The sequence below is a fragment of the Mesoplodon densirostris genome, chromosome X (assembly GCF_025265405.1).
Source record: "Mesoplodon densirostris isolate mMesDen1 chromosome X, mMesDen1 primary haplotype, whole genome shotgun sequence".
Taxonomy (NCBI): domain Eukaryota; kingdom Metazoa; phylum Chordata; class Mammalia; order Artiodactyla; family Ziphiidae; genus Mesoplodon; species Mesoplodon densirostris.
Genome location: NC_082681.1, coordinates 96,279,254 through 96,303,602, shown reverse-complemented (window position 1 = coordinate 96,303,602; position 24,349 = coordinate 96,279,254). Strand labels below are relative to the sequence as shown.

The following is a 24,349-nucleotide window of genomic DNA, read 5'->3' as shown; positions in this document are numbered from 1 at the left end:
TTCTCTTGTGAAGAGCCTGTTCAAGACTGTTGCCATTTTTCTTTTGAGTTGTTTGTTTTATTAATTTATTGGAGTTCATTATGTAGCCTGGATATGAGTCCATTCTAGTCTGAGAGAGTCTTTTCACTCTCTTAAGAGTATCCTTGTTACACATTTATACAGGAATGTTCATAGCAGCTTTATTTGCAATAACCAAAAACTGGAAACAACCCAAATGTCCTTCAGTAGGTGAATGGTTAAACAAACTGTGGTACATCCATATAATGGAATAAAAGGAATGAACATGGAATAACTTGTATGGATCTCAGGAGCATTATGCTGAATGTAAAAAAGTAAGTTTATATACTGAATAATTTCTGTGATATAGCATTCTTAAAATGACAACTTTATTGAGGTATAATTTCCATACCACAGAGTTCACATGTTTCAAACATACAATTTAATGCTTTTTAGTAAATTTACCAAGTTATGTAACCATCTCCATAATCCAGTTTTAGAATATTTCCATCACTCCAATAAAAATTTTTGTGCCCATTTGCCATCAGTCAGTTCCCCTCCCCTGAGCCCTAGGCAACCACTAATCTACTTTCTGTCTCTATAGGTTTGCCTTTTGTGGACATTTTGTATAAAAAGGATCATACACTGTATGCTCTTTTGTGTCTGTCTTCTTTCATGTAGCATAATGCTTTTGAGGTTCATCCATGGATGTGCCATGTATCAGTAATTCATTCCTTTTTATTGTTGAATAGTATTACATTATATGGATATACTGCATTATGATTATCTATTCTCTGTGGATGGACATTTGGGGTGTTTCCAGGTTCTCACGAATAATGCTGCTGTGGACATTTATGTACTTGTCCTTGTGTAGGCATATGTTTTCATTTCTCTTGGGTAGATTCCTAGGAGTAGAATTGATGAGTTATGTGGTAAATTTATGCTTAACTTCTTAAAGAAACTGCCAAACTGTTTTCCAAGGTGGCTGAACCAAGTTATAGTCCCGCCAATCCCTGGAGAATATTCCATATTCACTTGAAAAGCATGTTTATTTTGCTCATCTTGGGAGCAGTGTTTTGTAAATGCCAACTAGGTCAATTTTTTGGTAGTGTTGTGTGAGTTTTCTATATCCTTGCTTGATTTTCTTTCTAGTTGTTCTGTTATCAAGAATGGGATGTTGAACTCTCTGTTAGTGTTGAATTGTCTGTTTCTTCAGTTCTTTGTCTTTAGTTTTCAGCAATTTGACTATGATGTGTCTGGGTGTGGATTTCTTTGTATTATGTTTGGTATTCTCTCAGCTTCTTGGCAATTTTCATCTGTTTTTTCTTCAAATGTTTTTCGGCATCACACTCTTTTTCTTCTCTGTATTGGATTCCAGTTACACAAATGTTAGATCGTTTATTGTCATCATACAGGTCCTTGACACTTTGGTTCTCCCCCCGAATCTTTTTTCTTTCTGTTATTTAAATTGACTAGTTTGTTTGTCTATTTTCAGTTTCACTGCCTCCTCCATTCTGCTATTGTGTTCTTTCAGTGAATTTTTTATTTCAGTTATTTTATTTTCCAGTTCTAAAGTTTTAATTTGGTTATCCTTTGTATCTTCTCTTTACTTTGCCAATAACTTTCTATTTAAATTTATTTCAAGAGTGTTCAAGCTTGGTGATTGCTCATTTGAGCATTTTTGTAATAGCTGCTTTAACCTACTTGTTAGATAATTTCAACATTTGTGTCATCTCACTGTTGGCATCTGTTGATTGTCTTTTCCCATGTGAGTTGGCATTTTTGTTTTTTATATACCGAGCGACTTTGGATTTTATCCTGGACATTTTGAATATTATGTTATTAGACTCTGGATCTTGTTTCAATCTAGTGGAGAATGTTGATTATTTGTTTAGCAGTCAGTTGACCTGGTTAGGTTCATACTGAAAGTTCCAGCTCACCTTCTGTAGTGGGCTGTAGTTCCAATATGAGTTTAGTATTCAATGCCTTTGCATTGCTATTCATATCTGTCCCATGTGTGACGCCCACTGGTCAGGTCTGAGACCTGAGTGTCTCTTAGCTCAGTTCTCAAAGTCTTTAACATGGTAATTAGGATCAAATCCACACATGCCCAGATGGGGGGTGATCACAGTTGTTCATAAGCAGCTTTATGGGTTTGCTTTCCTGAGGTCTTCCCTCTTCGTTATTACCATGGTATTTTATGGTTTTCTAGAGCTTTCCTTTTCGGTCCTCCAGTCAGAAACCACCCACTTTCATGATGCACTGCCTCTGGGGCATAAGGGACAGGCAGACAGAGAGAGAAAGAAAGAAAAAACAGTGGGATTTGGCTTTGCCATTTTGGAGCTTGCTATAGTTCCACCGAATGGAATGGAATGTTCCTTTCCCTCGAGAGTTTTAACTCCTACAGTCTAGTCTCCCTCTGCCAGTCAGTTTCGTTGCTGTTGCCACAGCCTCCACCATGGGATTTTCTGGACATGAGAGAAGGGAGAAAAAGGAGAGAAAACCCCAGGGGATTTCCCCCCAGTCTTTCTTGAGTTTTAGTAGTTCCCTTTTCCAAAAAAAGCACCTTGAGCCAGAACATGTGCTCTAAACACAGTGCTCACTTTCATGTTTTGTTGTGTTTTCAGGCCAGATAATACGGGAGGAAGAAAAGTAGTAAAGTCACCACCAGTTCAGTTGTACTAGGCACCCTGATATTCTTCCCTGATTCATCTGCTGATAATATACTTTAAAGAGTTCTCTAATAGCTACCCAAGCATTCTGTACAGATTTTATAGTTGCTTCTGGTGGACACAAAGGTGGATGTGTTGATTCCATCTTACCTGCAACCAGAAGTCTTAACTGATATTTTAAATGATGTTTTGGATTGGCTTCCTCAACTCCCCAACATATTTGTATCTCTGAAATAGTTTCAAAGATGCAGTGTTTGGCGTAGTTAAGTGGACAAAAGCTCCTAAGTGTAAGCAGAGGAGCTGCAGTATTGGCAGAATAATGACCTCCTGAAAAACAAAGCCACTTTTCTAAAGGCATACATGGTAATCTCATCCGGAAGCACAGTTCTTTGTCCTCATGCAGCATATCATTGACCTCCTTGTTTTCCTTGGCCCTGCCTCTTTGTCACATTCTCTTACTTCTGTCCTGCTGTTTTTCAGTAACCTTTGCTCCTCAGGACTTCATTCATCAACTCCTTTCTCCTCCTCTTCCCTCCCCTGTTTGTCTCTGGTTTACCCTACGCTCTCTTCTTCCAAACATTACATTCTTGCGTTTTATCACCAGACTCTGTCTTCCAAGGATGAATACACTGCTCTGTGACGTCTTAGGATGTAAGTGCTTGCACTTGAAGGGTGGAGAAGCTAGGCTGGGGAGGTGGGGGTGAGTAATCAGCTTTTGCTTATAGATTAGGGCCAGACCGGAGTCCCTGCAAGGCATTGTGGTGGGCTAGCCAGCCGCTAGCCTTTCTCTCTCATCCGTATTTCTGATGATAGTGGGGCCCGGCCATGTGAAGCTCCAGCACAGCCAGGAATATCGGTCTAGAAAGAAGGTAGTATTCAAGCCACACTAACCTCATTAACTTGAGAATATATCCGAACCTTCTGAGCTGTTTTGTTTTGTTGTTAATTGTGAAACTTAATAGGAAGAAACTATTAAATAACAGTTACTTTTATGCAAGTATTCCCTATTCTTAGTTATGGTGGTACAGAATCACTGCCGGAAGGAAATCCTAAAAGGGCAAAAACACATGGACAAAGCACAAGTTTTTATGTTGCAGCATGCTTTCAGTATTTTTATGGTGGAAACATAACGTTCCTTAAAAACCACAGTGGGCTTCCCAGGTGTCTCTTCAGATCCATCAGGTTCCAGGCATGCAAAAGCTGCTCAACTCATAACCTTCTGGGCATATATTAACTATGTATAGATAAAATTTGTAGGTATTCAAAAGATATGGTACCTTTTGGAAAGAAAATCCTCAGGTACAGCATATTGTCTCATTTACTCCCACTAAAATTCATTATCTTCTTGTCTGGGAGCAGGGCAGCAGCAGGGAGCTCCCTGAGTTCTGACCCACTGTTTTTATGCCAGACTGGCCCTCCTCACACAAGGACAGGTCAATGATAGTCTTTTCCACTGCTAAGATTTTTATTTTTTCAGGTCAGTGATACTCTTTTCCACTGATAAGATTTTTATTTTTTCTTTTGGCAGTAGCCAAAGCAACTAGTTATAAAGAAAACACACTCATTATTCTTACTCTTTCATTTTACACAGTAATACTCATTTCAGTGGTATGTTTCTGTGGAGATCTCTTTAGCTATCAGAGCAATTTGACTTTGGTACTGGAAAAACATAAGTCACAGAAACAGTGATTAAACAGGCAACAATTCTACAAATAATACTGATTTAATTATGTACATAAGGTCAACCAAGGCATGAGAATTAAAGTGAGATTTATTTAAGGCCAGTATACTGTAAACACCCCCCCAATCCTGTGACTATAATAACTTTCAGGCCCAATTAAGTGAATTATTCCTCATTGATTGTGAAATATTCCCAGGTAAAACCATTAAAGGCTGTATTGATTTCGGATTGTTGCATTATTTCTTAAAGCTTGTCTTGGGATAACTGCTGCATTTTCCAGAGTCTGTGAGCTCTAAACTGTGAGGTGCTGGCCTAACTTTGATGGAACCTGAGAACTGGAAGGACCTTGGGGATCACCAAATCCAGGCACCTTCCCAGTGCAAGAATCCTCTCCACAATATTCTGTCAGACAGGCAATTGTCTTACTCTTTACCACTTTTTTTTTTTTTTTTTTTTTTTGCGGTATGCGGGCCTCTCACTGTTGTGGCCTCCCCCGTTGCGGAGCACAGGCTCCGGACGCGCAGGCTCCGGACGCGCAGGCTCAGCGGCCATGGCTCACGGGCCCAGCCGCTCCGCGGCATATGGGATCCTCCCAGACCGGGGCACGAACCCGTATCCCCTGCATCGGCAGGCGGACTCTCAACCACTTGCGCCACCAGGGAGGCCCTCTTTACCACTTTTATCCCCAAAGAATATATATTTTTCCTCCATACATTTTTGATGCTACTCACTCATCTTTCCATGATAGGTCATTCTTTATTCCCAAGCCAAGATCTGCCTTCTAGGGTCTCTCACCATTGTTCCCAGCTCCTCCATTACCACACACAGCAAATCTCCTTTGTCCAAAATAGTTAAAGCCATCTATTTTCATACTTCCCCTTTTTCACATCTGTGATCTTCTCAGGCTAAAAAAAAATCCTGGTTCTTTCAACAGCTTAATTCAAGGCTTTTAAATGCAGTGGAAAATTCAAAGAATAATATAATGAACACTCATATTCTCCACCAGCCTGAATTATCAACAATTAAGATTTTGTCATATTTTTCTTTTTCTTAAATAGAGGAATTAAAACATGACAGAAATGGTTATTTCCCCTTTGATCACCCCTTCTAGTGTCCTCCTCCTCCCTCGCAGTGTCATGCATATATAGGTGTGTATAAACAACATATAGATTGTTTTAATTTACACAAATGGTGTTATTATGGGTGTGTCTGTATGTTTTGTCCATACAGCAAATGTCTTAGATCTTTTCGTATGTTTTGTATTAGTCTTTCCATACTATGTATTGTATTAGTCATTATATGTATGACATAAGATATTTTGGCTGTCTGCCATCTGGGCATATGGTCGGATTGTAGTCCTGCCTCTTCTGAAGTTAGGTGTGGCCATGTGATTTGCTTTGGTCAATGAAATGTCAGCAAAAGTAACGGGTGCACTTCCAAATGGAAGTTTTAAGAGCCAGTATGAGATTTACCACATTTAATTCCTCTGGCAGATAGAGATGAGGTCTCTCTGTCAGCCTGGGTCTGAGAATAACTACTTGAACTTTCCTGCCAACTCACTTTTTAAGCATGTAGCATAAGGAATAAATAGACTTTGCTTGTATTAAGCCACTCGGATTTTAGGTTCCTTTTGTTAATTTGCAAACTTAGCCCATCCTGATTTATAAGTAGACCTACATCATTGTTTTTAGTGGCTGCAAAGTATCCCCGAGTGTGAGTAGACCTTATTCTGTGTAGCCATTCTCCTACTGACAGAGAAGCTTAAGGACTTCCTGAATTTTGCTGTTACAAACAATTCTGTGTTGGTAATTGTATAAATTTGTGAGAGTTTCTCCAGGATGTGTATCTAGAAGTAGGATTGTTTGGGTCACAGCGTATGGATATTTTCAGTTTTACAGGATTCTGTCTTTGCTATCTAAAGTGGCTATATCAATTTACATTCTCACCCTTTCAACTCATTTGTGTGACATGATTCCCAAACTTTTTACTAATTTTGGTTCCCATCTCTGGATTCACTTTTGTCAGTCATTGTTTCTCTGTGATACTCAGACTGGAACTTGGTTGTCCTGCTGTTGTCCAACTGAGGTAGATGATATACTTGCAAATTTAGCCCAAGCTGAGTAGCTGCATCACCCTGGGGTATTTGCTGGCATAGAAGACTGAACATCTATCATCCTGTATTTAGGAGTTTTTAAAATTGCAGTGGCTTTACATATGTTCTAGTTAAATTTCATCCTATTTTTGCTTATCATATTAGCTTTTGAATTCTCCCCTTTACTCTAATGTCACCCTTCCTAGGTCAATAATCCTAGGTTCATCTACATTACTGATCAAAATTTTGATCAGCACAGGGCCAAGGGCATAGCTCTGTGTCCCACCATGAGACACCTTTCAGGTTTACTTGTCTTCAGGATTCTTCATCTTATCAAGCGGAAAATCCTGGTGGCCTTTGTTAGCTGCACCACATATACTCTACCTATAAAGAATTATCCCAATAAATGAATTGAGTGACTGGAACAGAAAGGAGTCTGGGGTAAGTTGGGTATGTCATAATTTTAGAGAGCCTATCCTGGCAGTTAGTGATTATCAAGTGCTTATCCAACCAGTGCTTTATTAATCTGATCTAGAATTTAGTTTGGAGTGAGATTTCAAGCTTTTTATTAGTAATGATCATATTCCACCCCTTTGAAAATAAGGGAGATTTTTTGCCTCTCTCCAGTCTGTTGGGAGGTCTGGTTTCTGTGAGTTTTCATAGATGAAAGGAAGTGATTCTGCTGTCATAGCTGCAAATAGTCTTTTATTCCTGGGGAGAGGAACAAGGTGGTTTTTAAGATTCTGAGCAGCCAGGATGCTTGTACTCTACTCCCCAGTCAGTGTCTTTTCTTCCTGCACCGGAACCAAACCTGTTCATGGTTCTAAGAATTATAAGGATTCCCTAGGCCAGTAGCTCAGGTCATTACAAGTTAGACTTGTTGATGGTCTTTCTCTTGTTCTTTGGGACCAGCTACATGTCTAATTCCTGTTACCATTTTTGTATTAGGATTCTTAGTTACATGTGTCAGGATCCCAACTCAGATTAGCCTAAGAAACAAAAAGAAAGTTTACTGGTAAATGAATAGCCCCATGGACTGCTGCCTTTAGGAATGGCTGCATCCTCTCACTCATCACATCCCTGATTCTCCTTCCCTCACCTTTGCTTTCCTCTGAGTTAGTTTCGCTCACTCTCAGGCATGCTATCTGCAGCAGATGCAGTGCTTCTTTTACAATACTTCTGTCAGAACCTTTGGATGACTTGTTGATCTAGCCTGGTTCATACGCCTTAGCCCCAGGAGGTGTGTATGTGTTAGGAAGTGGGGCAGAGATTGCCCTCAACCTGACTACATGGACTGAGAGTGAGCCCTCATTCACTCCTCTTTCATATATTTGCCGAGTGCCCACTATATGATAGGCACCATACTAGGCTCAGGGGTTATTACACTGAACAACATAGTCGTATTGATATAACATAATCAGTATATATATTGATCAAGATATAACATAATCTGCCTTCTTGAAGTGTATAAGCGTTTAAAAAATGGACTTTAATGTGCTCACAATAATAAAGGAGAAGTTACTGGTGCTGGAAAGCAAATGACAGAGGTTCTGACCTACTCTGGGGCAGGTGAGGGAAGGCTGCCCTAAGGAAGTGTTTTTTGGATTGAAATCTGACATGAGTAGGAGTTAGCTATGTGAAGTAGGTAGGAAGGTTGATGACAAGCTATTGGGGGAGGGAGGTGGAATGTACAGAGCCTTGGAGGTAGAAGGGGGCATATTCCAGGCACTGAAAGAAGGCCAGTATGGTTAGATCACAGAGACTGAAGGGGCAGAGAGGCACATGTGGGGCTGGAGAAGTAGGTTGGTACCACTTGAGCAATGCCTCATGGCTTGGCAAGAGGTTTGGAAGCCATACAAATAGCCCTAGTCTATGTGGGTAACTCACTTCCTAAAAACTTCCTTAGTCTAGTTAATTAACTAGCCAAGATCACCCACCTGGTTGGGATTTAAATCTAGGAACACCACAATATCTGTCACATGTCTAGACCTGGCTCAGGCATTGCCTCTCCCAGGAAGCAGTCCTTCCTGCCAATGGGAGAGGGTAGGTGTTCCTCCATTCCTACTCCCTTAATACCCTGCTCAGAGAACTCTCATGGTTTTTTTTACCCCATCCAAGCCTGGGCAAGACATGTTGGTGCCCAGCCAGGCTAGTGATTGGCATCTGTGCAAAAAAGTGTTGTCATAGCAGGCCTGTCTTTGAAAGGTCCCTTGGCTGGCATCTGGAACTTGATTTTCAGGGGGATTCCCACCATTCCCAGAACTGATAAAGGTGCCTCAATGTGCCTGAACTGTTCATATAAACAGTGCAGTTTCTGCTGAACACTTGCTTTCCTTCTTGAGGTGTAGAATTTTAATATTGCCAATCAGAGGGTGCCTATGTGACCAACCTCCAATCAAAACCCTGGGCACTGAGTCCCTAATGACCTTCCCTAGTGGACTACATTTCATGTATGTTGTCACAACTTCTTGCTAGGGAAATTAAGTGTATCCTGTGTAACTCTACTGGGAGAGGACTCTTGGAAGCTTGTGTCTGGTCTCCCCTGTATTTCACCCCAGGTGCCTTTTCCCTCCACTGATTTTGCTTTGTATTTCTTCACCGTAATAAATCATAGGCGATGAGTGTGGTTATATGCTCAGTTCTGTGAATCTTCCTAGTGAATCACAGAACTTGGGGCGGTCTTGGGGACTCCTGACACAGCACCCTTGCAAAACCATTCTTAAGTACTTTACAACACTTATTTTCAAAGGAGAGAGTGAGCCTGGTGAGGAACTAGGGCAGAGAAAGGGGCTCTGGTGGTGGCACCGACTCTCCTCTCCTTTTGTGCAGTCACCTTTGGTCCCAAACTTGTACTCTCCACTCTACTAAACCTCAGTCTTGCAGAGGCCTGCAAGGGAACCTTTGAGCACTGGGGAGCAATGGCAAGGTTTTACACTAAGGAGTCATGATCAGATTTGTGTTTGGGGAAGAATAAATGCCCGAGAATCATCACGAGAATTTGTGAGGAGAGTTTGTTTCACCAGAATACAACTATCTATACAAAGCCACTATCATAAAAGTAGTGTGGTAATGGACTAGGAATTTGATGTAACAGCCAGGTTTCCCAAATTTCGGCCCAAGTTCCTTCATCAAACCTTTATCGAGTTCTTTGATGAGTTCTGTAAGAGTGAACATGTGAAACTCAGTTCCTTCTCTGCTTTACTTCTGAAACAGGTCATGAAAAAGCAAGCGCCATTTATACTGTCTGCAGTGGAACCCTCTGAACTTCTTTTTGGGTGGTTGGGATGCTGTCAACTGTCCGAATAGGAATGTGGGGTTTTCTGAATTCAGAACGTGGGAAAAAAGACAGTAAGTAAATAGTGAACTCTTTACCAGTCTCCCTCCTGTGAATTGCTGATATTTCAAATCATTGCATATTAATAGCTTAGGGGTGATTTTGGCACTTTTGAGTTTTACAGTTTTTCAGTTGATAAAAATATTCCTATTTCCACAATCTGCCACCATTGTTTTGTCTTCCTTTGCATGTCAGGGATGATACTTCCTAAGGGAAAACTTAATTAGACCATGCAATAATCTTCTTGGAGAAATAGAGAAAATTGGTTATTTAAAACACTAGATGAAAGATCTTAGTCTTTAAAAAAAAACCTTTGAAAGAGGAAAACATCCTGTACTGAAGGAACAGAGGTGGGATGATGGAGTTCTGCTGTCCCTGTTTTGCATTTCTAACAGTAAACTTGAAAGCACAGGATCTTCTGACCATTGAAGCAGAAATTATGTATTCACTGTTTCCCATGAAATAACATTTACCATTAAAAAGAGATTGCATTTATATTTGTCTTGGGTAAATTTCTATGCAGAAAATTCTAAAATTTTTAATGCAGAAATTCATAAGTTCAAGACCTACACGAGCACACAAAAGCATTACATTGACTACATGTCCGTGTATTGGCTGATTCCTAAAATGGTGTCTCAGAAGGATTAAAATTGAGCCTCTGTTCTGAGCACATGGGGTTGACTGTGGCTTGGGAGTGTGCCAGTTAGTCATAGCACCTGCGCCTCCTCACAGGGTCTTGTTGCCGCTGCCCAGGAAGATGGAGGGAAACTGCCTCACCACTCCAGCCACAGATGCAAGGCTAGAAATCCTGCCTAGGAGGCTTCTTCTCCTGCTCTGACTGACAAGAGACCCAGAGACGATAGTCTAGCCAGCTGGCTGCAATGCTGGGGCAGGAAAAGCAGCAAAAGTGAGAATAAAATCAAGTCCCCCCCACTCCCAAGCCCACACTGATAATAATGATCAGACGCCTTATTGTCAACAACCTCATCTTGCATTAAACAACATTCAGGAATCCTGGGTGTGATGGCCTATTTGCAGTGTGTAAACGGAACATGGGAAGAGGGTGGTGCTCAGATCTGACCTAGAAATTTGAGATGTAGGTGGAGAGACCTAACACCCCGCTGGGGACTCACAGGCCAATTACCTTGAGTCTGGTAACTGGAATACAACTCCTAAAGGAAACTAGGTGTTTTGAACTAAGAAATAATGTATGTATAGGCGAGGCTTCATGTATTCTTTCTTTATTTATTATAAGTCCTCAAAAGTTCATAGGAATTAAGGTTTTCCAGAGTGTGTGAGGGCTTTGGAGACAAAAGAAGAGAAGCAAAGGAAGGAGCCTTTACTTTATTTTTGTTCGTGAGCAAAATCCTGCAGTATTAGACTGAACCATATGAAATTGCTGATACTCAAACATTTTTACCTACAACAATGGCAATTTCATATGGTTTAACCTAATACATCTAATTTCACCACACAAATGCTTTGAAAATATTCTGAGCTTATTACTTTTTTTGGACTTAACTTCATCAGAGGGGGAAGGATCTCATAAATTATTAGAAAATGTTTTCTTTATAATAATTTATGACATTAATCCTCACTTATCAAACGTGTTTTTTACCAGCTCTATGGAAGTATAATTGATATATAAAAACTGCACATTTTCAATGTATGCAGTTTGATGAGTTTGGACTTAATGCATATACCTGTGAAACCATCACTACAATCAAGGTAATAGCCACCTCCAAAAGATTCCTTGTGCCTCTTTTTTTTGTGATAAGAACACTTAATATGACATCTACCCTCTTAATTTTTTTTTTTACATCTTCATTGGAGTATAATTGCTTTACAATGGTGTGTTAGTTTCTGCTTTATAATAAAGTGAATCAGTTATACATATACATATGTTCCCATATCTCTTCCCTCTTGTGTCTCCCTCCCTCCCACCCTCCCTATCCCACCCCTCTAGGTGGTCACAAAGCACCGAGCTGATCTCCCTGTGCTGTGCGGCTGCTTCCCACTAGCTATCTATTTTACGATTGGTAGTGTATATATGTCCATGCCTCTCTCTCGATTTGTCACAGCTTACCCTTCCCCCTCACCATATCCTCAAGTCCATTCTCTAGTAGGTCTGTGTCTTCATTCCTGTCTTACCCCTGGGTTCTTCATGACATTTTTTTTCTTAAATTTCATATATATGTGTTAGCATACGGTATTTGTCTTTCTCTTTCTCACTTACTTCACTCTGTATGACAGACTCTAGGTCTATCCACTTCATTACAAATAGCTCAATTTCGTTTCTTTTTATGGCTGAGTAATATTCCATTGTATATATGTGCCACATCTTCTTTATCCATTCATCCGATGATGGACACTTAGGTTGTTTCCATCTCTGGGCTATTGTAAATAGAGCTGCAATGAACATTTTGGTACATGACTCTTTTTGAATTATGGTTTTCTCAGGGTATATGCCCAGTAGTGGGATTGCTGGGTCATATGGTAGTTCTATTTGTAGTTTTTTAAGGAACCTCCATACTGCTCTCCATAGTGGCTGTACCAATTCACATTCCCACCAGCAGTGCAAGAGTGTACCCTTTTCTCCAAACCCTCTCCAGCATTTATAGTTTCTAGATTTTTTGATGATGGCCTCGTAGAATGAGTTTGGGAGTGTTCCTCCCTCTGCTACACTTTAGAAGAGTTTGAGAAGGATAGGTGTTAGCTCTTCTCTAAATGTTTGATAGGATTTGCCTGTGAAGCCATCTGGTCCTGGGCTTTTGTTTGTTGGAAGATTTTTAATCACAGTTTAAATTTCAATGCTTGTGATTGGTCTGTTCATACTTTCTGTTTCTTCCTAATTCAGTCTTGGCAGGTTGTGCATTTCTAAGAATTTGTCCATTTCTTCCAGGTTGTCCATTTTATTGGCATAGAGTTACTTGTAATAATCTCTCATGATCTTTTGTATTTCTGCAGTGTCAGTTGTTACTTCTCCTTTTTCATTTCTAATTCTATTGATTTGAGTCTTCTCCCTTCTTTTCTTGATGAGTCTGGCTAATGATTTATCAATTTTGTTTATCTTCTCAAAGAACCAGCTTTTAGTTTCATTGGTCTTTGCTATCGTTTCCTTCATTTCTTTTTCATTTATTTCTGATCTGATTTCTATGATTTCTTTCCTTCTGCTAACTTTGGGGTATTTTTGGTCATCTTTCTCTAATTGCTTTAGGTGCAAGGTTAGGTTGTTTATTCGAGATGTTTCCTGTTTCTTAAGGTAGGATTGTATTGCTATAAACTTCCCTCTTAAAGCTGCTTTTGCTGCATCCCATAGGTTTTGGGTCGTAGTGTCTCCATTGTCATTTGTTTCTAGGTATTTTTAAATTTCCTCTTTGATTTCTTCAGTGATCACTTCGTTATTAAGTAGTGTATTGTTTAGCCTCCATGTGTTTGTATTTTTTACAGATCTTTTTCTGTAATTGATATCTAGTCTCATAGCATTGTGGTCAGAAAAGATACTTCATACAATTTCAGTTTTCTTAAATTTACCAAGAGTTGATTTGTGACCCAAGATATGATCTGTCCTGGAGAATATTCCATGAGCACTTGAGAAAAATGTGTGTTCTGTTGTTTTTGGATGGAATGTCCTATAAATATCAATTAAGTCCATCTTGTTTAATGTATCATTTAAAACTTGTGTTTCCTTATTTATTTTCATTTTGCATGATCTGTCCATTGGTGAAAGTGGGGTGTTAAAGTCCCCTACTATGAATGTGTTACTGTCGATTTCCCCTTTTATGGCTGTTAGTATTTGCCTTATGTATTGAGGTGCTCCTATGTTGGGTGCATAAATATTTACGATTGTTCTATCTTCTTCTTGGTTTGATCCCTTGATCATTATGTAGTGTCCTTCTTTATCTCTTCTAATAGTCTTTATTTTAAAGTCTATTTTGTCTGATATGAGAATTGCTACTTCAGCTTTCTTTTGGTTTCCATTTGCATGGAATATCTTTTTCCATCCCCTTGCTTGCAGTCGGTATGTGCCTCTAGGTCTGAAGTGGGTCTCTTGTAGACAGCATATATATGGGTCTTGTTTTTGTATCCATTCAGCCAATCTGTGTCTTTTGGTGGGAGCATTTAGTCCATTTACATTTAAGGTAATTAATGATATGTATGTTTCTATTCCCATTTTCTTAATTGTTTTGGGTTCGTTATTGTAGGTCTTTTCCTTCTCTTGTGTTTCTTGCCTAGAGAAGTTCCTTTAGCATTTGTTGTAAAGCTGGTTTGGTGGCGCTGAACTCTCTCAGCTTTTGCTTGTCTGTAAACGTTTTAATTTCTCCATCAAATCTGAATGAGATCCTTGCTGGGTAGAGTAATCTTGGTTGCAGGTTTTTCTCCTTCATCACTTTAAATATGTCCTGCCAGTCCCTTCTGGCTTGCAGGGTTTCTACTGAAAGATCAGCTGTTAACCTTATGAGGATTCCCTTGTGTGTTATTTGTTGTTTTTCCCTTGCTGCTTTTAATATGGTTTCTTTGAATTTAATTTTTGACAGTTTGATTAATATGTGTCTTGGCGTATTTCTCCTTGGATTTATCCTGTATGGGACACTCTGTGCTTCCTGGACTTGATTAACTATTTCTTTTCCCATATTAGGGAAGTTTCCAGCTATAATCTCTTCAAATATTTTCTCAGTCCCTTTCTTTTTCTCTTCTTCTTCTGGAACCCCTATAATTCGAATGTTGGTGCATTTAATGTTGTTCCAGAGGTCTCTGAGACTGTCCTCTGTTCTTTTCATTCTTTTTTCTTTATTTTGCTCTGCAGCAGTTATTTCCACTATTTTATCTTCCACCTCACTTATCCGTTCTTCTGCCTCAGTTATTCTGCTACTGATCCCATCTAGAGTATTTTTCATTTCATTTATTGTGTTGTTCATCGTTGCTTGTTTCCTCTTTAGTTCTTCTAGGTCCTTGTTAAGTGTTTCTTGCATTTTGTCTATTCTATTTCCAAGATTTTGTATCAACTTTACTATCATTATTCTGAATTCTTTTTCAGGTAGACTGCCTATTTCCTCTTCATTTGTTAGGTCTGGTGGATTTTTATCTTGCTCCCTCATCTGCTGTGTGTTTTTCTGTCTTCTCATTTTGCTTATCTTACTGTGTTTGGGGTCTCCTTTTTGCAGGCTGCAGGTTCGTAGTTCCCGTTGTTTTTGGTGTCTGTCCCCAGTGGCTAAGGTTGGTTCAGTGGGTTGTGTAGGCTTCCTGGTGGAGGGGACTAGTGCCTGTGTTCTGGTGGATGAGGCTGGATCTTGTCTTTCTGGTGGGCAGGTCCACGTCTGGTGGTGTGTTTTGGGGTGTCTGTGGACTTCTTATGATTTTAGGCAGCCTCTCTGCTAATGGGTGGGTTTGTGTTCCTGTTTTGCTTGTTGTTTGGCATAGGGTGTCTAGCACTGTAGCTTGCTGGTCGTTGAGTGAAGCTGGGTGCTGGTGTTGAGATGGAGATCTCTGGGAGATTTTTGCCGTTTGATATTATGTGGAGCTGGGAGGTCTCTTGTGGACCAGTGTCCTGAAGTTGGCTCTCCCACCTCAGAGGCACAGCCCTGACTCCTGGCTAGAGCACCGAGAGCCTTTCATCCACACGGCTCAGAGTAAAAGGGAGAAAAAGTAGAAAGAAAGAATTAGTAGAAGTAGAAAGAAAGAAAAAGAAAAGGAAAGAAAGAAAGGAGGGAAGGAAGGAAAAGAGAAAGAAAGAGAAAAGATAAAATAAAATAAAGTAAGATAAAATAAAATAGTTATTAAAATAAAAAATAGTTATTAAGAAAAAAATTTTTTAAAAAACAAAAACAAAAAAACGGACTGATAGAACCCTAGGACATATGGTGGAAGCAAAGCTATACAGACAGAATCTCACACAGAAGCATACAGGTACACACTCACAAAAACAGGGAAAGGGGAAAAAGTCGTAAGTCCTGCTCTCGAAGTCCACCTCAATTTGGGATGATTCATTGTCTAAAGGAGGGAAGGAAGGAAAGAAGGAAAGAAAGAAAGAAGATAAAGTAAATAAAATAAAGATAAAATAAAATTATTAAAATAAAAAATAATTATTAAGAAAAAAATTAAAAAACAAACAAACTGAAACAGAAGGATAGAACATTAGGACAAATGGTGGAAGCAAAGGTATACAGACAAAATCTCACACAGAAGCATACACATACACACTCACAAAAAGAGGAAAATGCAGGCTTCCTTGGTGGCGCGGTGGTTGAGAGTCCGCCTGCCGATGCAGGGGACACGGGTTTGTGCCCCGGTCCAGGAAGATCCCACATGCCGTGGAGCGGCTGGGCCCATGAGCCAGGGCCGCTGAGCTTGCACGTCCGGAGCCTGTGCTCCGCAACGGGAGAGGCCACAACAGTGAGAGGTCCGCGTACCACAAAAAAAAGGGGGGGGGATTCATAAATCTTTCTCTCAAAGTCCACCTCCTCAATTTGGGATAATTCGTTGTCTATTCATGTATTCCACAGATGCAAGGTACATCAAGTTGATTGTGGAGCTTTAATCCGCTGCTTCTGAGGCTGCTAGGAGAGATTTCCCTTTCTCTTCTTTGTTCCCACAGCTCCCGGTCTCAGCTTTGGATTTGGCCCCGCCTCTGCGTGTAGGTCGCCGGAGGGTGTCTGTTCTTCGCTCAGACAGGACAGGGTTAAAGGAGCAGCCGCGTCGGGGACTCTGGCTCACTCAGGCCCGGGGGGGAGGGAGGGGCACGGAGTGCGGGGGCGAGCCTGCAGCGGCAGAGGCCGGCGTGACATTGCACCAGCCTGAGGTGCGCCGTGCGTTCTCCCGGGGAACTTGTCCCTGGATCCCAGGACCCTGGCAGTGGTGGGCTGCACAGGCTCCCCGGAAGGGGGGTGTGGATAGTGACCTGTGCTCGCACACAAGCTTCTTGGTGGCGGCAGCAGCAGCCTTAGTGTCTTATGCCCGTCTCTGGGGTCCGCACTTTTAGCTGCGGCTCACGCCCGTCTCTGTAGCTCCTTAAGCAGCGCTCTTAATCCCCTCTCCTCACGCACCAGGAAACAAAGAGGGAAGAAAAAGTCTCTTGCCTCTTCGGCAGGTCCAGACTTTTCCCTGGAGGCCCTCCCGGCCAGCCATAGTGCACTAACCCCTTCAGGCTGTGTTCACTCGCCAACCCCAGTCCTCTCGCAAAGCTCAAGCCTCAGCTCCCAGCCCCGCCCTCCCGGGCGGGTGAGCAGACAAGCCTCTGGGGCTGGTGAGTGCCGGTCGGCGCCGATCCTCTGTGCGAGAATCTCCCCGCTTTGCCCTCCGCACCCCTGTTGGTGCGCTCTCCTCCGCTACTCCGAAGCTTTCCCCCTCCGCCACCCACAGTCTCCACCCGCGAAGGGGCTCCTAGTGTGTGGAAACCTTTTCTCCTTCACGGCTCCCTCCCACTGGTGCAGGTCCCATCCCTATCCTTTTGTCTCTGTTTATTCTTTTTTCTTTTACCCTACCCAGGTACGTGGGGAGTTTCTTGCCTTTTGGGAGGGCTGAGGTCTTCTGCCAGCGTTCAGTAGGTGTTCTGTAGGAGTTGTTCCACGTGTAGATGTATTTCTGGTGTATCTGTGGGGAGGAAGGTGATCTCCGCATCTTACTCTTCCGCCATCTTCCCCTCGTCCAGCAAGTGCGTTTTTGAATATGTACAGAATCTCTTGCACCTTTGAAGCCTAGGGGTCAGTGATTTGACAAGGGGCAAACTGCAGCAGTGGTCTGCCTCACAATCAGGCAACAGGACGTGTGGTGTCGTTCAGAGGCCTGAGCAGTGAGAGCTGCAGTCCTGACTCCAGCAGAGGCCTGAGGCCCAGTCGGTCCTCAGCAGGGAGTGGCAGGATGGGCACTGGGGCTCTTTCAGCACCGTCTGCGGCCTCGGGTTGAGGCGCAATAACCTTGGGAGCTATAGTAGTCCGTTCACCGTGAAATTCCTACTCATTTGAGGCCTTTTCTGCAGACCCTGCCCTTCCTTTCCCTACCCTCTTAAATTTTTAAGTGCACAATATGGTATTATTAATAGACACTGTGTCGTATAGCAGATCTCTAGAACTTAATTCATTCTGCATAATTGAAACCTTACACTCATTGGACAATAATTCCCCATTTTCCTCTCTTCACAGTCCCTGGCAACCACCATTCTATTGTCTGCTTCTGTGAGTTTGACTGTTTTAGATATGTCATATAAGTGGAATCATGAAGTATTTGTCCTTGCTTATTTCACTTAGCATAATGTCCTCCAGGTCCATCCATGTTGTTTCAAATGAAAGGATTCCCTTCTTTTTTAAGGTTAGTATTCCATTGTGTGTATATAACACATTTTCTTTATCCATTCATCTGTCAAATGGACATTTGGGTCGTTTCTATATCTTGACTATTGTGAATAATGCTACAGTGAACATGAGAGTGCCAATATCTCTTTGAGATCCTGACTTCAATTATTTTGGTTATATATGGCCAACAGGTATATATATAAAGGTGCTCAACATCACTAATCATCAGGGAAATGCAAATCAAAACCACAATATCACCTTACACCTGTTAGGATGGCTATTATATATTTTAAAAGGTATTATTTTACAATGTTGGTCATTGTATCAGGTACAGAGACAGATGACATGGACATAGAAGGTGGTCCAGGGAAGGAGTGTGAACAGAAGCATGTGTGCAGGAAAGCACCAGGACATGTGAGTGGGGAGCAGTGAGTGGCTCAGCTTCCCTAGAGAAGAGACCATGCAAGGAAAATAACACTGGAAAGGTGAGCTGTGGCCACATTGTGGAGTGCCTTGGATACTAAGCCTAGGAGTCTGAAATTTGTGCTGTGAGCAGTAGGGAGCCATTGAAGGTTTTGTGCTTTTAGAGTTTTAACCTGCCAGCTGATGACAGTAGAATTGGAATTGTAAATCAGTCTTGCAATTTATTTTCCCAGCTTGTTACTGACTGAAACTGGTTTTACACACCTCAACTGCATGCCCATTTCAGTGGACTTTGAATAACATTTGACTGTTTCCAAAAGTGAAATTCACTTTCAAAGGAAGAAAAATTGCTTCCATTGACCTTACTCAGAGAAATATGATACACCAAAGGGACAGAAAGCAAATCAAAGTAGAAAATGTCCTAAGTGTTTTGAGGAATTGCATTTGCCTCAGAGGGTCTCTTGGAAGTCAGCCTGTAATTTGATGTGTGAATTCTGGTATATTTGTTTTTTTTTTAATTACTTCATAGTTACATACATCTGTGTAATTAACGTTTTGAATTGGTAACTGCCCTGTCTTTACTGGAATGCACTGAAGGGTAACAGTGTGCAAATAGAGGATGGAGATTATAACTAAAAAGAATAGGGATTCTAATGGCAATGCTGAGTTCTCTTCAGGTGAGATATTAGCAGTGTGGGACATATTAACTGGTTAACTGGGTAACTGCTGATTGCAGGTGCCACTACCTCTGGTCTGAGGAGGTACCTTATGGCTACCTTGGCATCAGGTAGGATGAGAGACTTGCATATGGAATGACATTTGTTATTCGCATGGCCATTATTACAGATTTCTTGTTTGGGGTCAGGTGTTTGACCCCCTCTGTGATCTTGGCATTAGCTAGAGTGCCCTTCTCAGTGGAGCCCAGCAGTAGTGCCTGCTTTGGAGAATTATTCAATGTCTAAAGTGATTCAGTGTAGTAGGACTGTGGTGTGTGATGAAATTTCCATTCTATATTTAATCATTAAAAACTGACTTCTAAATTCTGTCAATTAACTCTTGCTGTACACCTAGCCACTTCAAAAGTTAGTGGCTCAAAATAGTAATTATCTATTTAGCTCATTATTCTGTGAGTTGGCCATTTGGGCTCGGTTCAGCTGAGCAGTTCTGTTCTTAGCTGGTCTCCCTTATGTCTGTGGTCAGCTACAGGTCAGCAGGGAGCTCTGTTTCTGAGGTTGGCTGGCTGCCAACTGGGACAGTGGTAGAGGGTAGGAGTACTGGGCTATACATCTGTTATCCTGCAGCAGGCTAGCCCAGGCTTGTTTTCATGATAGCTGGGCAGGTTTCTAAGACTGAATAGAAGCAGCAAGGCCTCTTGAGGCCTAAGCTTAGAACTGGCACAGCATCACCTCTGCTGCATTTTGTTGGCCTAGGCAAGTTATAAAGCCAGTCCAGATTCAGGGAATGGGAAGGAGCTTCAAAATCACCTTGAAAGGGCATAGATAAAGAATAAGGTGGAGAATTGAGACCATTTTTGCCGTCTATCAGACAAATACAGATTACTCTTCTTAAAGGCTTCAGTTATTCCTGTAACATTTAAAACTCATGCGTTGTGTATATTCACATAATTCGTATTCACAGGGTTAAAGACTGATCAGAAACAAATAAGGAAGTATTAAAATCGTTCACAAGTCAGGGCCATGATGATAGTCCTTTTGTGAAGTTGAGTTTCGGGGTGGGACTTTGATGCTCTGATACCTGAATGTGCTTCACATTTTATTTTATTTTTTTAAACATCTTTATTGGAGTATAATTGCTTTACAATGGTGTGTTAGTTACTGCTTTATAACAAAGTGAATCAGCTATACATATATCCCCATATCTCCTCCCTCTTGCATCTCCCTCCCACCCTCCCTATCCCACCCCTCTAGGTGGTCACAAAGCACCGAGCTGATCTCCCTGTGCTATGCGACTACTTCCCACCAGCTACCTATTTTACATTTGGTAGTATATATTAGTCCATGCCACTCTCTCACTTCGTCCCAGTTTACCCTATCCCCTCCCCATATCCTCAAGTCCATTCTCTACATCTGCATCTTTATTCCTGTCCTGCCCCTAGGTTCTTCAGAACCTTTTTTTTTTTAGAGTCCGTATATATGTGTTAGCATACGGTATTTGTTTTTCTCTTTCTGACTTACTTCACTCTGTATGACAGACTCTAGGTCCATCCACCTCATTACAGATAACTCAATTTCATTTCTTTTTATGGCTGAGTAATAGTCCATTGTATATATGTGCCACATCTTCTTTATCCATTCATCTGTCGATGGACACTTAGGTTGCTTCCATGTCCTGGCTATTGTAAATAGAGCTGCAATGAACAATTTGGTACATGTCTCTTTTTGAATTATGGTTTTCTCAGGGTATATGCCCAGTAGTGGGATTGCTGGGTCATATGGTAGTTCTATTTGTAGTTTTTTAAGGAACCTCCATACTGTTCTCCATAGTGGCTGTATCCATTTACATTCCCACCAACAGTGCAAGAGGGTTCCCTTTTCTCCACACCCTCTCCAGCATTTATTGTTTGTAGATTTTTTGATGATGGCCATTCTGACTGGTGTGAGGTGATACCTCATTGTAGTTTTGATTTGCATTTCTCTAATGATTAGTGATGTTGAGCATTCTTTCATGTGTTTGTTGGCAATCTGTATATCTTCTTTGGAGAAATGTCTAGTTAGGTCTTCTGCCATTTTTGGATTGGGTTGTTTGTTTTTTGGATATTGAGCTGCATGAGCTGCTTGTAAATTTTGGAGATTCATCCTTTGTCAGTTGCTTCATTTGCAAATATTTTCTCCCATTCTGAGGGTTGTCTTTTGGTCTTGTTTATGGTTTCCTTTGCTGTGCAAAAGCTTTGAAGTTTCATTAGGTCCCATTTGTTTATTTTTGTTTTTATTTCTATTTCTCTAGGAGGTGGGTCAAAAAGGATCTTGCTGTGATTTATGTCATAGAGTGTTCTGCCTATGTTTTCCTCTAAGAGTTTGATAGTATCTGGCCTTACATTTAAGTTTTTAATCCATTTTGAGTTTATTTTTGTGTATGGTGTTAGGGAGTGTTCTAATTTCATTCTTTTACCTGTAGCTGTCCAGTTTTCCCAGCACCACTTATTGAAGAGTGCCTCACATTTTAAATCAAAGTCACTAACTGGACCCTTGCTACTAAATGACATGAAGAACATAAATGAAGATTTAAAACAAAGCCGCAGATTCTTTGACACTAGTCTCATCAGGTGGTAGGGCCTATATCTCCTTTGAGTTAAATCTGGGTGGGCTTGTGACTGCTTCAACCAATACAACAAAGTATGTGACTTCTGAGACTAAGTTATAAAAGGCAGTGCAGCTTCTGCCTTGTTCATTAGAACATTTATGCTGGGAACCCTGAGCTGCCATGTAAGAAGCCTGACTACCCTGAGACTACTGTGCTGAGAGGCCTTGTGTGGGCACTTCAGAGGTACTCTCTGCTAAGCCCAGTCATCCCTGTCAAAGGGGCCAGCTGAGTGAAGTGAAGAATCCTCCAGATGATTCCAGCTGATTTGAGTCTTTGCAGCTGAGATCCCAGACATCATGGAGTAGAAAAACGCCATCCTTGCTGTTTTTCACCTGAATTCCCAATTCACAGAATTTGTGAGATAAAATGATGGTTGCTTTATGCCACTATATTTTACAGTGGTTACATAGCAATTGATAAACTGGAACAGAATAAATGAATGGGCATGGCTGTATTCCAATAAAACTTTTTTCATGGACACTGAAATAAGAATTTTACATAATTTTTACGTCATAAAATATCCTTTTGATATTTTTCAACAATTAAAAAATGTAAAGGCCATTCTTAGCTCATGGGCCATACCAAAAACAAGCAGTGAGCTAGATTTGGCCTACAGGCCATAGTTTGCTGACCCCTGCTCTAAAAGATTATGTAGTATTTGTAAAATTTAAACCTAAGGGCTTTTGGCCGAGATGGCTCTGATGGCATGCTTCAAACTCATATCTCCTCTCTAAATAAAGTGATAATAGATAAAATAAAAAATTAGAAAGACATATCTGTGATCAAGAAAAGGTAAATCTCTGGACCAGAAACAGATCAAACAGTAAGTGGAGATTGTTAGTCATGGGCCGCTAGTTAGTGATGTGCTGGACTCTAGATCCAGAGGAAGGTAGAGATGGCTGGGAATTGTATTTCTATAGACAATGGAAATGAAAGCACTCAGTGATTGGAGGAAATGATCCCTGGCTGTGCAAAGTCAAGGATTGCTCATGAACAGAGACGGAAAAAGATGTTACTTATATTTGTAGTGGCAGGCAGGAGAGCAGCGAGAGAGTCGGGGCCAGATGCAAATGTATTATTGGCTTACTGTCTAAATCTGTACTTTTATCCCTATTGGTAGGATGGGATTGAAAATGCTGGAAGGAAGCAACTCTCAGTGGAGAGGGTGAATGAAGAAGGAGGGAAATGAACTTCTTCCAAGGTTAGCTTACAAACTAAAATTTCAAAGTGAGAACAGTTGTCCAAATTAGCACCCAGCAAATAAATTTACTCCCAATGAGAATCATTTTAGAGTGACTTTAAAGTTTATTTTCAAAGAGCTAAAGCAAGAATAACTTGCATGATAAGTTTTTTAAAAATCTAGCCATACCTGGTAGGAACTCATATTCTAGTTGGAGATTTTTAAATATATATCAGTGATTACAAAATCGTTTATGTTAGTGATGGTGCTGTACACAGTCCATTCAGAGCATACTGCTGTTGAGATTGTCAAGGGGGTGAGTCAGACAAGGGGGGCTTTTTAGAAGAGGTGACATGTTTGCTAAACCTTATAAGGATGAGTTTATGTGTTTGCAAAGTGAGGAAGTTAGAAGAGGGCCTTCCAGGCAGAAGGGATAGTATGATTATATAAAGCATAAGGGTGAGATGCAACATGGGTGTGGGAACTACAGAAGTTCAGCATTGTTAGAGCATAAAACTGAAGCATAGTGTGTTTAGGAATAAAGCTGCAGAAGTAGGTGTAGCTTGACTGTGGAGGACCTTGTTGGCCTTGATGAGGACCTTAATAAAGATCTAGGAGCAAGGGGAAGCCACTGAAGTCTCAACAATGAAGGGGCATGGTCGAATTTGTGTTTCAGGTAAGTTTCTGGCATTTGGGTGGAGGGTGAATTTGAGGGCAACAAGATCAGGAGCCCCAAGACCAGTTAGGAAGCTGCTGTTGCAGTCTCAGTTTCAGGAGATGGTTAAGTCCCAACCTAGGAAAATGAAGGCTAAAATGGGATGGGACTATTGATTTAGAAGACTATTTCAGACGTTAACTTGGCAGGGTTTGATGAGGATGTTCCAGGATGAGAGAAAGGAAATAGTTAAGAGAATTTTTCTATATTTTCTAACTACATAGAGGGTACCAACTGAGACCACTAGAAGGGAGGAAGAACCAGTGGAGAAAAGAAGGTAGTGGCCTTAGTGTTGATCACCTTTCAGGTTGATGTGTTTGGTTGGTGGCGGGGGGGGGGGGCATGGGCGGGGGGGTGTTAGATTTTTTTTTCTTTTTTATCTTTTCCTTTCCTTCCTCCCTCCCCCATCCCTCTTTCTTTCTATTCTGGGAGCCATAGCATGGGTTTAGTGTAGTAGGGCACTTTGGGGAAACACCATCACAAGATGGTTAGAGGAAGAAAAGGATATTAGGGAGCAATACAGGGAACCCGGAAAAAGCCCTTGGAAACCAAAGCAGCTGTTTCAAGAGGGTTAGTGGGAGGGAGGGACTGAGTGATCAGTATGTCAAATGCAGCATACAGCTACTTAGAGATGAGGGTTGGGAAA

At 41.2% G+C, this 24,349-nt stretch overlaps 1 protein-coding gene across 3 annotated transcripts in view; it reads left to right on the top strand.

Moving 5' to 3' along the window:
• JADE3 (jade family PHD finger 3) overlaps positions 1-24,349 on the top strand; it is a 162,993-nt gene that overhangs the window by 42,373 nt on the left and 96,271 nt on the right. Inside the window, exon 2 of one of the 3 annotated variants that reach the window (XM_060087581.1) lies at positions 9,656-9,790. The exons of the other annotated variants lie outside the window; for them this stretch is intronic. Within the exon in view, the coding sequence (XP_059943564.1) occupies positions 9,727-9,790 (64 nt within the window). The 5' untranslated portion in view covers positions 9,656-9,726. The remainder of the gene's footprint in view (positions 1-9,655; positions 9,791-24,349) is intronic. 3 annotated transcript variants of the gene reach the window in all.